Below are 14,583 nucleotides of genomic sequence, written 5' to 3'. Positions count from 1 at the left end.
CTGAGTAAAGCAAAAAGCTAAAAATTCCTGGTCTAGGTCAACCTGTTAATTTTACAGAAAAGGAAACAGGATTCTAGAAGTCAAGTGATTTACCCAAATTCGGCAACTTGCCATAGCAACAGAACTTTAAAAATAAATGGAACTTTTCAGAAAAATGTTTCCTGTATTGAAAAATAACTCACTCCTTATCCTTCTAAATAGAAATATTTCATAATTATCAACCTTTCTTCTAAGAATCTCAGAATATTTGTCACAAATATTTTATCATGCTTAAAAATTACTGTGTTCATCATGCTTATAAATTAAAATATTACACAATTCATAAGCCCTTGCCTAATGTACAATTTCTATGAATTTCTTTGCCAAAAATTATCAAGGAAAAATTGATCTGCTCAGTCAACATAGATGATACATTTTATTTACACCGCTGATTGAAGTTATTTCATTTCTTTTATAATCTTCCTCAACATAGCACTACAGCCATTACTAGAAAAGATGAATTTGGCAAGTGAGATGAACCTATTTGTCTTACCAGCAGTTTAACCACTCAACTGGTATACAAAAAACAAACAAACAAACAAACAAACAAACAAAAAGCTCAGAATATGTGCCAGGCATTGAGTTATGCACTGGAAAAAACAAGATAGGAACTATCTTCCATACATAATAGAGGCTCACTAAGTACCTGGTTATAGGAAGGAGCAATTTCAGTCTTCTGATTAAATATTTTGACTTATCCACTATGCTACACCTAAAGATTAAAAATATTATATGTCACTCTACCTCAAGGAATTTTAAATCTGGTGGTGGAGATGAGACAGACAGGCATTATACATACCCACTAATGAGTTAACTGTATCAGATGCCAGAATTTTATATCCAACTGGATGTTGGCCAATAGAGTACTCATCTGGGAAATGGACAGTGAAAGTTCTAATCCACCAATGATATCACTATCAAAATATTTTATAATTTTTGCAGTTTCCCTGTCAGTTTCACTAAGATCATTACTTTATTATCAAATCTCATTTTAAGTGAAGAAGTGCACTACTTCATTTATTCCAAGTCAAACCCACATTTTTAAAGCTATTCCTCAAAAATCCAACCTCAAGGGATGGTTTCTCCAGCCTTACTTCTTCCCAAAAGAACATCCTGCAAATTCTTAAAATATCAAAATAAGAATTTCCAAAATGATTCATAAATGAGAGCAAGACCTCCTCTTAACACTTAATCCCCATTATTTGTAGATTCCATGTCTGCAAATTCTCCTACTCACTAAAATTATTTTCAAACTCAAAATCAATGCAACACTTTCACATCATTCACAGAGAGAGTGGCAAGAAATTTGAATCATGCAGTGCTGAGGTTGAACAATGACAAGTTCTGCCTTCTTGTTCCAGCTCTCATTCTGGAATACTGTAAATTAATGTCCTTCCCATAGCCTATTTGGTCTCACTTTTTTATAATTTTGTCCTTTTTTGTAGATGAATTCCCTGTTTAAAATGGACCCCATACATAGTGTTTAAATGTTGTGACAAGGCTCACAGGAACCTAACGTGTTATTTCTCCTAGGAGCATTGGTTCCAGATTCACTAATTCAGTGTTCATGGTGACTATTATAGAGTATAACTACCCCAAATAACAAATGTGACACTTTCATGCATTGAAAGTTAAATAACGTGACAGGGCAATAGCGTTCACTCATCAAAATGACCTACCACTTCCCAATACTGAGCATTATTCCATGAGAATAATGTCAAATAAATGGTTCAGAAAATAGGTGCTAGGGTTCTAGAGAAGAGACTCCTTTTTTTTTTTTTTAATGAAGTTTATTTTGAGAGAGAGAGAGAGAAAGCACACGTGGGGGAAGGGCAGAGAGAGAAAAAGAGAATCCTAAGCAGGCGCTGCAATGTAAGCACAGAGCCAGATGCAGAGCTCAAACTCACGAACCATGAGATCATGACCTGAGCTGAAGCTGGATGCTTAACCAACTAAGCCACCCCAGTGCCCCTAGGGAAAAGACTGTTATTCCTATAGTTCAATAGTTTCCCCAGCCAGGACAAAGGTAGACCAGTCTTCTGTCATTAGCTGTAACGTATACAGGCAGGTATCAGAAGCTTAAGCACAAAATCATCAGAGTCAGAAAAGAAAAAAGTAAGTTCAAAATGGGCAGTAAGTTCAAACATGGTCTTGGTGAATACAAGAAACCGAAACAGAGCCTGTGTCCTGATGGGCCAGAGTTCTTTAAAGGGCCTAAGAGTGGGTTTGACACGAGTGAAGAGAGAATGTAAACTTAAGTGGGTAAGATTTCAATAAGCCACTGTACTCATACCTTTAAATTTTAAAAGTATCACACCCTTTTCATGGTTTCCCTCTGAAAAATTATTTTACCCAATTGTGACAGTTTAATTTTGTGTTAGCTAGGCCACAGTACCCAGGTATTTGGCCAAATGCTATTCTCGATATTTCTGTGAAGGTAATTTTTGGACAGGATTAACATGTAGCTCAGCAGACGTTGACTAAAGCAGATTGCCCTCTATAATGTGTGTAAGCCACATCCAAGCAATTGAAGGCCTTAAGACAAATACTGACTTTTCCTGAGAGTTCAATTTCACCAGCGACTGACTGCAGACTCAAACTGCAACTCTTTCCTGAGTCTCCAGCTGGCCAGAGACTCTCTACCTTGCAGATTTTGGACTTGCTAGCTTCCACAGCTGTGAACCAATTCCTTCAAATCAATTAATCAATCTCTCACCCTCTCCCTATATATATATATATATATATATATATATATATATATATATATATATATATACACACACACACACACACACACACACACATACACACACACATACACACACAAATTGTCGCAGTTTCTCTGGAGAAATCTAACACACCAATATAAATTTCAAAATGCAAGTACAATATTGAAGTAATTAGAATGCAAGTCCTCCATGTCCTACAAAGGCAGAGATCTATTTTCGGTTCATTGACCTTGGACAATACCTGGCACATCAACAAATGCAATACTTGCTGAATGAATATTAGTAAACATATATTCTCTTAATAACTTCTATCTATTGATTACTCTGTTTCAGGCACTATGCTAGAATGTGTCTTATCTTTGTTCAGCGATTTATTCCCCCACAATATCCCTTCAAGAGACCAATTTTAAGTTCCCATTACATACATAGACAAGGAAACAGTCTCAGAGTTTAGATCTGTTGCCCACAGTCACAATAATTGGCAGAGTGAGCTAAAATTCAAACAAATGTATATATGGTTCTTCAAACCTGACTTACAGAAAATAACAAAATCCATAAATAAGGAGAGATACAAATAAAGTACAAAGATAATTACTAAATCCCAGGCTGTAGAGGCAAACTTAAGACAAATTAATAAAAAGTTGTATTTATCCCAGTGGAAAGTAAAGTCTGGATCTCACTACTAAAAGGGGCAGTACCAGGGCTGGGTGGCTCAGTGGGTTGAGTATCCAACAGTTGATTTTGGTTCATGTCAGGATCCCACGGTTGTGGGATCCAGCCCCATGTCAAACTCCATGCTGAGAATGGAGCCTGCCTAAGATTCTCTCTCTCTTCCTCTGCTCCTTTCCCCCTGCTCATGCTGTCTAAATAAAAATAAAATCAGGGTGCATGGCTCAGTCAGTTGAACATCCAACTCTTAATTTCACTCAGGTCATGATCTCACGGTTCACAAGATGATACTCCATGAGGAGCCAGGAGCCTGGAGCCTGCTCAGGATTCTCTCTCTCCCTCTCTCTGCCCCTCCCCCACTCTCTCTCTTTAAAAACATTTTAAAAATAAATAAAAATTAAAATAAATAAATGAAGGGGGAAGTACCAATGGAACATTAAAAATAGTAAGAAGAATCATTTAACTTACATTACTTACTGCTACATATCTAATCTTTTAATGTTGATGCCGCTAGATACGTGCATTCACTCCCATAAAATACATTTGATGGCGTGACCGCCGCCATCCCTGACCTTCTTTTGCCGTTCTTCTTATTCTATTTTTCATCATGAAATTCTCATCAGCTTTCACTGTCAAGAAAATAATCTGAGATCACATACCGTGCATGAATGCTTCAACTTTATTCAACATTTGGAAATGAGTCTACAAACTCATCTGCATGTTACGCACAGTACTAAAAAACTGCAAAATATTTACCAAAAACACACGGTTGTGAACTGAATACCCACAATGGCTGCAGCGTCAGCCCAGCTAAACGCTTTTCCTCCTTTAAGCAAGCCACCGCTTTTTCTGAAAGCTCCTCGGATGTTAACGCAGCTCCACAGCTTCTTCCACCTACGCTCTTCTGAGGTCGCTCAGATTGCTCAGCACATACCCGCTCGGTGCTAAGAAGGTCGCAAAAACCATCACGAGCACAACGGCGCTGTCCTGGGAGAGAAGACGAAAAGCGCTGTTAATGCCTGCGGCTCCCCGGGCCAGTCCCTCGCGGCCGAGCAAGATCCGCGTCCACCTGCCGACGAGTGTGGCTGTTCTGTGACGCGGGCCTGACGAGGCCTGAAACAGGACTTCCTTTCCTAGATGACCCAGCTTCAACCTGAGAAGCAAACACCTCTTTCTTCTTCCGCCCCCCCCCCCCCCCCCCCCCCTTCCCCACCTCCCCACCTTTCCGACCGCTGCACCCTGGATCGCAGGTGCTGCCCAGGATTCCCCGCGTTGGCGGGCAAGCAGCCGGCGAGACGACGTTCGACGGCGACGGACACCGCGCGGCGCAACGACGGCTCTGCCCGTGCTCTCTGCGCACTCCCCGAGGCCTCCCCCGACCGCCAACGGCCGCCCGTCACCGACGTCCCCCGCTCATCCCCGTCCGTCGCGGCGCTCCCGCCCCAGCTGCGCGCCCCTCGCCCGCCCCCGCCGCCGTGAGGCGTGGGCCGCCACTCACCACAGACGACTTGGGGTGCTGGCGGCGGCGGGACTCCGAGCGGGCCAGGCGGCGGCCGGGTTGGAGCCCCAATTGGGTCACACGGCGGCGGGGAAGTAGGCGAAGAATGAGCAGGCGGGGCATGGCGTCCGGTGAAGCGAAGCGACTGGAGGCTGAGGAGACAGCAAGCGCGAGAAGACGTGAAGCTCGGCCCGACGGCTGGAGCTTCCAGAGGGCTGATTTGCGCAGGCGTCCGGGGCCACAGGGGAGACCTCCCCACCGGCTCCGCCCCGCCCCTGCCCCGCCCCTGCCCCGCCCCTTCCGCGCAGTACTCTACTAGTACCCTACTAGGCTCCGCCCATACGCCCACTCTTTACGCTCAGCCGGTTCTGCTCAACCCCCACCCCCACACACGTTCGCTGCAGTCCCCAACCATTTTCCCGGGCGTTCCACCCGGATTACCCCTCATCCCTGTGCCCGTGGGCTCAATGTCTCTCACCTGTTCGCCCTGCTCAGCCCCTCCAGCCCCACCTTCAGTGTTTCTCAGTGTTATTCTGGGTAAGGCGAGACACTCAACCCCCTTCACTTACTTTCCGTTGTGTTTCTGCCCTCTCAATGGGCATTACTTCTCATTGGCAGAGGTTATAACATATTCTGTTCTCTAATGTTAGTTATGTTTTCCATTTATTGTCTGTAAATTAATTCTCAAGAATTATCTCCCTTGTGCTGATAATATAACATATTCATGGTAGGCTCAAATAGAGCCATCCCAGTAGCAAAGGTGATGTCGTCACTAAACTTGTAGCTCTTGAAGGAAAAATGGAACATTTTTTTTAATGTAATGCTGTAATATACCTTTACCCATTCTAAAATGATGCAGTTTCTTCACATGTTTTAAGCCTATTACACAACTAGCGCTCAAGGATTTCCTTTAATTGCCCAATTCCTGCAAACTGATTATCTTCCTATTTCTTAGATTCCTATTTCATTTTGCTGTAACACCTCCTTAGGCAGTTGTTTTAGGAGTGGTCTGTAGGTGATAAATTTCTTAAGTCCTTGGACATAAAAAAAAAAAAAATCTTTGCTTTGCTCCCCACTTACATGTTAATTTGGCTGGCTATAAAACTCTAAGCTCAAAATCATTGTCCCTCAGAATTTTTAAAGCATTATTCCTTGTGTTCTAGTATAAAGCATAACTGATGAGAAGTGTGATGCCAGTACATTTCTCAACTCTTCATTTTTTTTTTCCTTTGAAATCTTTTTAAGAGTCTTGTCTTTGGGCTTGTGAAGTTTCTCCAAGATATGACTAGATACAGGTCGCTCTTCATTCATATGGATTAGTACTGGGTGAAGACATGGATCTTTGGCTCTGGGAGATCTACTTTTTCTTTACTTTTAATCTGAAACACCTATTAGATGTATGTTGGCTCTTCTTTATGGGTCATCTCTGTCTCAACTTTTCTCTTTTGTTCTCTTGTTTTACATTCTGGGAGAGTCCTTTGATGTTTTTCCTCTAGCCTTTCTGTTGAGATTTTCATTTTAGAGTTACATTTCTAACACTTATTAAATATTTGGGGTTGTTAGAGTCATCTATTAATATTTTATAGATGCGCTGTCTCCTCAAATTTCTCTGAGAATATTAATTTCAACTTTTTTTAAAGTTCACTGCTATCCCATGAACAATTTCTGTTTCTTCTAGGGTGAATTCTTATTCATTTTGGTCCTGAGATTTTGCACAACTCTCTTCTGGCCCATGGTTGTCCTTTTGTGTTGACGAATATGAGGAGCCAGATGAATTACTTGGGTTGTTTTCTATCACCAGTCCCTTTCCAAAATGAAAATGCTGATTACATGATCTATGTGTGCAAGCTGACTGTCAACTGGTGGGAAGGAAGACTTCCTCTCTCACCCCCATGCCAAAGTAAGGTTCTGCTCTAGGCTTTCCAACTGCTCCTATCCAAGGACATAACATGATTTCTTTAGAAGAATTTCTCTATAGCCACTACTTAGGACACTGCCAAAATATGCACAAAGTTGGGGGAGAAGAAGAGGAACAACAAACCCACACATCCTTTCCACTCACTGTTTTCCATCAGTTCCCTTGAACTTGTGCCTCCTCCCACTCCGGGTCTTTGTAGCTCATCATTTAAGTAGCTGAGATGCTATGGAAAGCATCTCTGTTGTTCCCTGCAGCCTCTTGTGTGCTAAGAGTTATGGCTCCTTCTTCTCTGCTTTACCAATCGATAAGATCACATTTACCTTCAATCTTCGGGAAATTCACCAAAACTACATTGCTGATACAGCCCTGCTCCTCCACCTCTTATTTCACTCATGGATTCATTTCCTCTTGTACTTCTTTACTGTCATTGTAATGGGATTTCAAGAAGAAGGATTGATAAATACAGAAGCTCTTCATCTGCCTCAAAGTGGATGCCCCACTTGAGTCATTGGGATTTACTAAATGTCATAGGAAGCCACTAGAGTTTCTAAGCAGGGACAATGTGAACTGATTTCCATTTTTCAATGATCACTCTGGCTGCTCTGTGGAGAAATATGGAGTGAGAGGTCATTGCAGTTATTGATGCCCGCTAACCACATGTGTTATCCAATATGACATCTATCAGGCTTATGTGGCTTCTGAGCCCTTGGAATGTGGCAAACACTGCTGAAGAACTGAATTTTTGGTATTATTTAATTTAATTTTAATTTGAAAACTTGATGACTGATTCAGTTATTGAAGAACTTCTATATTGGGAAAAACTTGGATATTTCAATCTACTTTTTCAGCTATACTTTTTATGAAGTCTAAATATAGATGAAGTGTTTTGGATGAAAACTTAGCATCCAAATTGAATTGTGACTGTAACTGCTAAATACAAAAATTTAGTGCCTTAGTCTGTTCAGGCTGCTATAGCAAAGTACCACAGACTGGGGGGCTTAAGTAATAAACATTTCTTCCTCATTGTTCTGGAGGCTGGGAAGTCCAGTATCAAGGTATAGGCAGATTTGGTGTCTGGTGAAAAGTCACTTCCTGGTTCAAAGACAGCTGTTTTAACGTGTCCACACATGGTAGAAGGGGCATGGGAGCTCTCTGAGACCTCTTTTAGAAGGGCACTAATCCCAAGGAGCTGGGGTGGCTCATTGGTTAAGCATCCAACTCTTGGTTTCAGCTCAGGTCACAATCTCACAGTGGTGAGATGGAGCTCTGCATCAGGCTAAGCACTGGACGTGGACCCTGCTGAAGATTCTCCCTCTCCCTTTACCCCTCCCCCGCCCACATGCCTGTGTGTGCCCTCACATGTGCTCTCTCTCTGTCTCTCTCTCTCAAAAATAATAAATAAATAAAAATAAAATAGGAGCACTAGTCCCATTGGTGAGGGCTCCATCCTTATAAGCTAATCACCTCCCAGAGGCCCTACCCCACATACCATCTCGTTAAGAGTCAGAATTTCAACATATGAATTTGGGGGAGGGGAATACAAGCACTGAGTCCATTGCATTTAGTAAGAAAAAAGAATGCAGAATATCTCGGGGCACTTTCGGTGGCTCAGTTGGCTAAGCATCCAACTCTTGATTTAGGCTCAGGTCAAGATCTTATAGTTTTGTGAGTCTGAGCCCCATGTATGTAGGCTGACCATTCAGAGCCTGCTTGGGATCCCCCCCCACCCCTCCCCTGTTCAAGCTTTCTCTGTCTCTCTCTAAATAAATAAACTTAAAAAAGAATGCATAATATCTCAGTAATAAAGTTTTTATATTGATTACATATTTTATATGATTTAATTTTAGGTATATTTGGTTTAGAAATACACTATAAATATTAATTACACCCATTTCTTTTTATTTCTTTTAACATGGCTATTAGAAAGCTTAAAATTACACATATAGTTCACACATGTCTTGGACAGCTCTGCTCTAGAATTTTATCCTGATCAATTCAGGAAATGAAATTCAGGATACTGAATGAAAGTGCCTGGCCACTTCCCTAACCTCATCTCCCTATCTCCACTCTCCCTTTTGCTGATAGTGCCCAAGTCACCCTAGCCTCTTGTATCCACCTAGCTTTTTCTACCTCGCTTGCTTGTCCCTGCCCAGAAAATCTCCCCCACACATTCTCACAGCTCACTCCCTTACATCATTCAGTCCTTGGACTGCCCTGCAAAAAACAGCTCTGACCCTGCTGCCAACTGCTCTCCTTCCCCTTCTCTGCTTGATTTTCTTCATGGCCCGTAAGGATCATCTGAACGTATACGTTTTGTTTGTTAATTGTGTGTCTCTTTTGCTAGGAGGTGAGTATCACAAGGGCAGGCATCTTGTCTGACTTGCTTACCAGAACACACTCCAAAGAGCACCTCACACATAGTAGGTACTCAGTAAATCTTTGTTGAATGAATGAATGAATGCTTATACCTCTGTGCTCTCTTTTCCTTTCCCTACTAAAGACACTGTCTGGAGAGAGTGGAGGATTAAATGCTGAGGGGAATTATACCCTCTCCCACACAGCAGAGGCTGACAAAATAGGCAAGGAAGGGACTGGATTGTGAAAAGAGAGAATGAACGCACGTGGGAAATTTAGATAGTGGCCATCTCTTTGTAGCCATGAGACTAACCATGGGAGAGCACGACTAGACAAAATATATTGATGTATGACTGTTCCCAGATGTTTCTTTCCTTCTACGGACCAAAGAGGACTCTGGTTTTGCCCACTCAATTTCATCCTCTACTTTACCCTCCAAGAAAGGTGTCAGAAATACCTTTTGAAGATACCTTTTGAAGATACTTTTAGGAACAGTCTTCCGAAGAGTCGAAAAGAAAGAAGTGTGAAGAGTCCTACTTTGTGAGTAAAGTAGAAAGAAAAATGAAGGAAAATTTTGAGAAGGATTGCTGTAGTCTGTGTGTCCCCCTTAGGATAGCTGAAAAAATTGAAATGGAAACTTGTAATTTTGAAATTGTTTCTGGGTCACAAATTCTAGGTCTCAACTGACATATCTGAACCTGGACCACATGGTTGATAACTATTAAAGTTACATACATTTAGATCATTTATATTAAACATAAATAAATGTAATTGATAAAAAGCAAAAGTTTTTTTTTAAAAGATCCAACTATATACTGTCTAAAAGAAAACCATTTTATTTTTTCATTTTATTTATTTCGAAGGAGAAAGCGAGCACAAGGGGGGAGAGGCAGAGAGAGAGAGAGAGAGAGAGATTATCCCAAGCAGGCTCCACGTTGTCAGTGAGGAGCCCGACATGGGGCTCAATCTCACAAACTGTGAGATCATGACCTGAGCTGAAATCAAGAGCCACACTCTTAACCAACTGAGCCACCCAGGCACCTCAGAAACCCATTTTAAAGATGAAGATAGAGGGATACTAAAAGTACAATGGTGGAAAGAGATATTGCATGCAAATAGTGCTTACAGAAAACTGGAGTGGCTATACTGTCAAAGTAAATATCAGAGCAGGGACTATTAGCACAGATGAAGGGAGAACAATTCATGAGCCCCACATTGGATGCAGAAATTACTTAAAAATAAAATCTTTAAAAAGGAACAATGAGCTATCTCCTTACACCTGTTAAAATGGCTATCATTAAGCACCTATGCAGCTCAGTCAGTTAAACGTCTGACTCTTGATTTTGGCTTAGGTCATGATATCCAGGTCATAGGATCAATCTCTGAGCTGGGTGTGGAACCTGCTTAGGATTTTCTCTCTCCCTTTCCCTCTGCCACCACAGCTCACATGTGTATGCTCTCTCTCCCTCTTTCTCTCAAAAAATAATAATTTTAAAAATGGCTACCATCAAAAAGACAAAAGAAAATAAGCATTGGTGATAATGTGAAGAAAAGAGAGCCCTCGTGCACTGGTGGTGGGAATGTGAACTGTTGCAGCCACCATGGAAAACAGTATGGAGGTTCCTGAAAAAAATTAAAACTACAACTACCACATGATCCAGCAATTCTGGGTATTTACCCAAAGGAAATGAGAACAGCAATTTGTAAAGGTATTTATCTGCACTTCCATTTATTGAAGCATTATTTATAGCAGGCAAAATATGGAAACAACCTAAGTGACTATCAAAGAATGAATGGATAAAGAAGATGTGATACACACACACACACACACACACACACACACACACACACACACTCGTACACACGTACACATGTACACAATGGAACATTATTCAGCCAATAGAAAGGAGGAAATCCTGCCATTCAGAACAACATGGATTGAGCTGGAGGACATTATGCTTAGTGAGATAAACCAGAAAAAGGAAGACAGATACTGTATGATATCACTTACACCCGGAACCTAAAAAAGCTGAACTGGTAGAAACGTAGAATAAAATGGGGGTTACCAGGGGATGGGAGGTAGGGGGGAAAAATTATCCACCACAGTCAAGTGGGATTCATCCCTGAGCTGCATGGCTGGTTCAATACCTGCAAATCAATGTGATACATCCCATTAATAAAAGAAAGGATAAGAACTACATGATCCTCACAATAGATGCAGAAAAAGACATTTGACAAAATACAACATACTCTCTGGATAAAAACCCTCCAGAAAGTAGGGATAGAAGGATCATACCTCAAGATTATAAAGGCCATATTCGAAAGACCCACGTATAATATCATCCTCAATGGAAAAAACCTGAATTCTTTCTCCCTAAGGTCAGGAACACAAGGATGTCCACTCTCACCACTGTTATTCAACATTCTGTTGGAAGTCCTAGCCTCAACAATCAGACAACACAAAGGAATAAGAGGCATCCAAATCAGTAAGGGTGAAGTCAAACTTTCACTCTTTGCAGACATGATACTCTGTGGAAACCCCAAAAGACTCCACCAAAAACTGAGCTAGAACTGATCCATGAATTCAGCCACATTGCAAGACATAAAATCAGTGTATATAAATCAGTTGCATTTCTACACACCAATAATGAAGGAACAGAAAGAGAAATCAAGGAATCAATCCTATTTACAACTGCACGAAAACCATAAGATACCTAGGAATAAACCTAATCAAAGAGGTGAAAAATCTATATACTGAAAACTATGGAAAGTTTATGAAAGAAATTGAAGAAGACACAAAGAAATGGAAAAACATTCCATGCTCATGGATTGGAAGAACAAATATTGTTAAAATGCCAATACTATCCAAAGCAATCTACACATTCAATATAATCCAAATCAAAATTGTACCAGTATTCTTCCCAGAGTTAGAACAACTCTAAAATTTGTATGGAACCAGAAAAGACCCCAAATAGCCAAAGCAATCCTGAAAAAGAAAACCAAAGCTGGAGGCATCACAATCCCAGACTTTAGCCTATATTACAAAGCTGTGGTCATCAAGACAGTATGTTATTGACATAAAAATAGACACATAGATCAATGGAACAGAATAGAGAACCCAGAAGTGGACCCGCAACTGAATTGTCAACTAGTCTTTGACAAAGCAAAAAGAATATTGATAGTCTCTTTAGCATATGGTGATGGGAGAACTGGACAGTAACATCCAGAAGAATAAACCTGGACCACTTTCTTACCCCATACACAAAAATAAACTCAAAATGGATGAAAGACCTAAATGTAAGACAAGAAGCCATCAAAATCCTACAGGAGAAAACAGGCAACAACCTTTCTGACCTTGGCTGCAGCAACTTCTTACTTGACATGTCTCCAGTGGCAAAGGAAACAAAAGCAAAAATGAACTATTGGGACCTCATCAAGATAAAAAGCTTCTGCACAGCAAAAGAAACAATCAGCAAAACTAAAAGGCAACTGACAGAATGGGAGAAGAAATTTGTAAATGATATTTCAGATAAAGGGTTAGTATCCAAATCTATAAAGAACTTATAAAATTCAACACCCAAAAAAACAAATAATTCAGTGAAGAAATGGGCAGAAGACACGAACATATACTTTTCCAAAGAAGACTTACAGATGGCTAACAGACACATGAAAAAATGCTCAACATCACTCCTCATCAGGGAAATACAAATCAAAACCACGATGAGATATCACCTCACATCTGTAAGAATGGCTAAAATTAACAACTCAGGCAACAACAGATGTTGGCGAGGAAAGAGGAACCCTCTGGCACTGTTGGTGGGAATGCAAACTAGTGCAGCCAGTCTGGAAAAAAGTATCGAAGTTCCTCAAAAAATTAAAAATATAACTATCCTACGACTTAGCAATTGCACTACTAGGCAATTGCTAGTAGTATCCAAAGGATACAGGAATGCTGATTCGAAGGGGCACATGCACCCCAAAATTTACAGCAGCACCATCAACAATAGCCAAGTATGGAAAGAGCCTAAATGTCCATCAACTGATGAATGGATAAAGAAGATGTGATATATATACATACAATGGAATATTTCTTGGAGATGAAAAAGAATGAAATATTGCCATTTGCAACAAAGTGGATGGAACGGGAGTGTATTATACTAAGCAAAATAAGTCAGAGAAAGACAGATATCATATGATTTCACTCATATGTGGAATTTAAAAAACAAAACAGATGAACATAAGGGAAGGGAAGCAAAAGTAATATAAAAACAGAGAGGGAGACAAACCATAAGAGACCCTTTTTTTTTTTCAACGTTTATTTATTTTTGGGACAGAGAGAGACAGAGCATGAACAGGGGAGGGGCAGAGAGAGAGGGAGACACAGAATCGGAAACAGGCTCCAGGCTCTGAGCCATCAGCCCAGAGCCCGACGCGGGGCTCGAACTCACGGACCGCGAGATCGTGACCTGGCTGAAGTCGGACGCTTAACCGACTGCGCCACCCAGGCGCCCCGAGACCCTTTTTTTTTTTTAATGTTTATTTATTTTTTTTTTTTTGAGAGACAAAGAGACAGAGCACGAGTGGGGGAGGGGCAGAGAGAGAAGGAGACAAAGAATCCGAAGCAGGCTCCAGGCTCTGAGTTGTCAGCACAGAGCCTGATGCGGGGCTCAAACTCACAAGCCATGAGATCAAGATCTGAGCTGAAGTTGGACACTTAACCAACTGAGCCACTCAGGTGCTTCAAGAGACTCTTAAATACAGAGAACAAACAGGGTTTCTGGCAGGGTATTGGGTGGGGGGATGGGCTAAATGGGTGAGGGGCATTAAGGACACTTGTTGGGATGAGCACTGGGTGCTATATGCAAGTGATGAGTCACTAAATTTTATTCCTGAAATCATTATTACACTTTACGTTACTAACTTGGATTTAAATCAAAAAACTAAACTAAACTAAACTAAAATAAAATAAATGTTTAAATATTTATTCACTTAAAAATAACAGTAATAAAAAAATAAATAACAGTAACAGTTAACTGACTGGCTTAGTTGGAAGAGCAGGCAACTCTTGATCTCGGGCTCCTGAGTTCAAGCCCCATGTTGGGTGTTGCAATTACTTAAATAAATAAAACTTAAAAAAAACAACAACAACAACAGTAGGGGCACCCAGGTGGCTCAGTCGGTTAAGCGGCCGACTTTGGCTCAGGTCATGATCTCACAGCTCGTGGGTTTGAGCCCCATGTTGGGCTCTGTGCTGACAGGTCAGAGCCTGGAGCCTGCTTTGGATTCTGCGCCTGCCTCTCCCTCTGCCACTCCCCTGCTCGCTCACAATCTCTCTCTCTCTCTCTCTCAAAAATGAATAAACATTAAAAAAATTT

The 14,583-nt window shown here is 41.0% G+C and overlaps 1 protein-coding gene across 1 annotated transcript in view; it reads right to left on the bottom strand.

The window, feature by feature from the left end:
* Positions 1 to 11,524, bottom strand: part of LOC121032407 (uncharacterized) — a 57,256-nt gene extending 45,732 nt beyond the window's left edge. The window contains exons 1-4 of the mRNA XM_040478435.1: positions 11,505 to 11,524; positions 4,936 to 5,285; positions 4,194 to 4,424; positions 3,906 to 4,066 (exon numbers count right to left, since the gene is read on the bottom strand). Of these exons, the coding sequence (XP_040334369.1) occupies positions 3,948 to 4,066; positions 4,194 to 4,424; positions 4,936 to 5,285; positions 11,505 to 11,524 (720 nt within the window). The 3' untranslated portion in view covers positions 3,906 to 3,947. The remainder of the gene's footprint in view (positions 1 to 3,905; positions 4,067 to 4,193; positions 4,425 to 4,935; positions 5,286 to 11,504) is intronic.
* Between the last annotated feature and the right edge of the window lie 3,059 nt (positions 11,525 to 14,583).

Source organism: Herpailurus yagouaroundi, unplaced genomic scaffold (genome assembly GCF_014898765.1).
Source record: "Herpailurus yagouaroundi ecotype Mexico unplaced genomic scaffold, PumYag 141, whole genome shotgun sequence".
NCBI classification, from domain to species: domain Eukaryota; kingdom Metazoa; phylum Chordata; class Mammalia; order Carnivora; family Felidae; genus Herpailurus; species Herpailurus yagouaroundi.
This window is presented reverse-complemented; position numbering and strand designations above follow the sequence as displayed.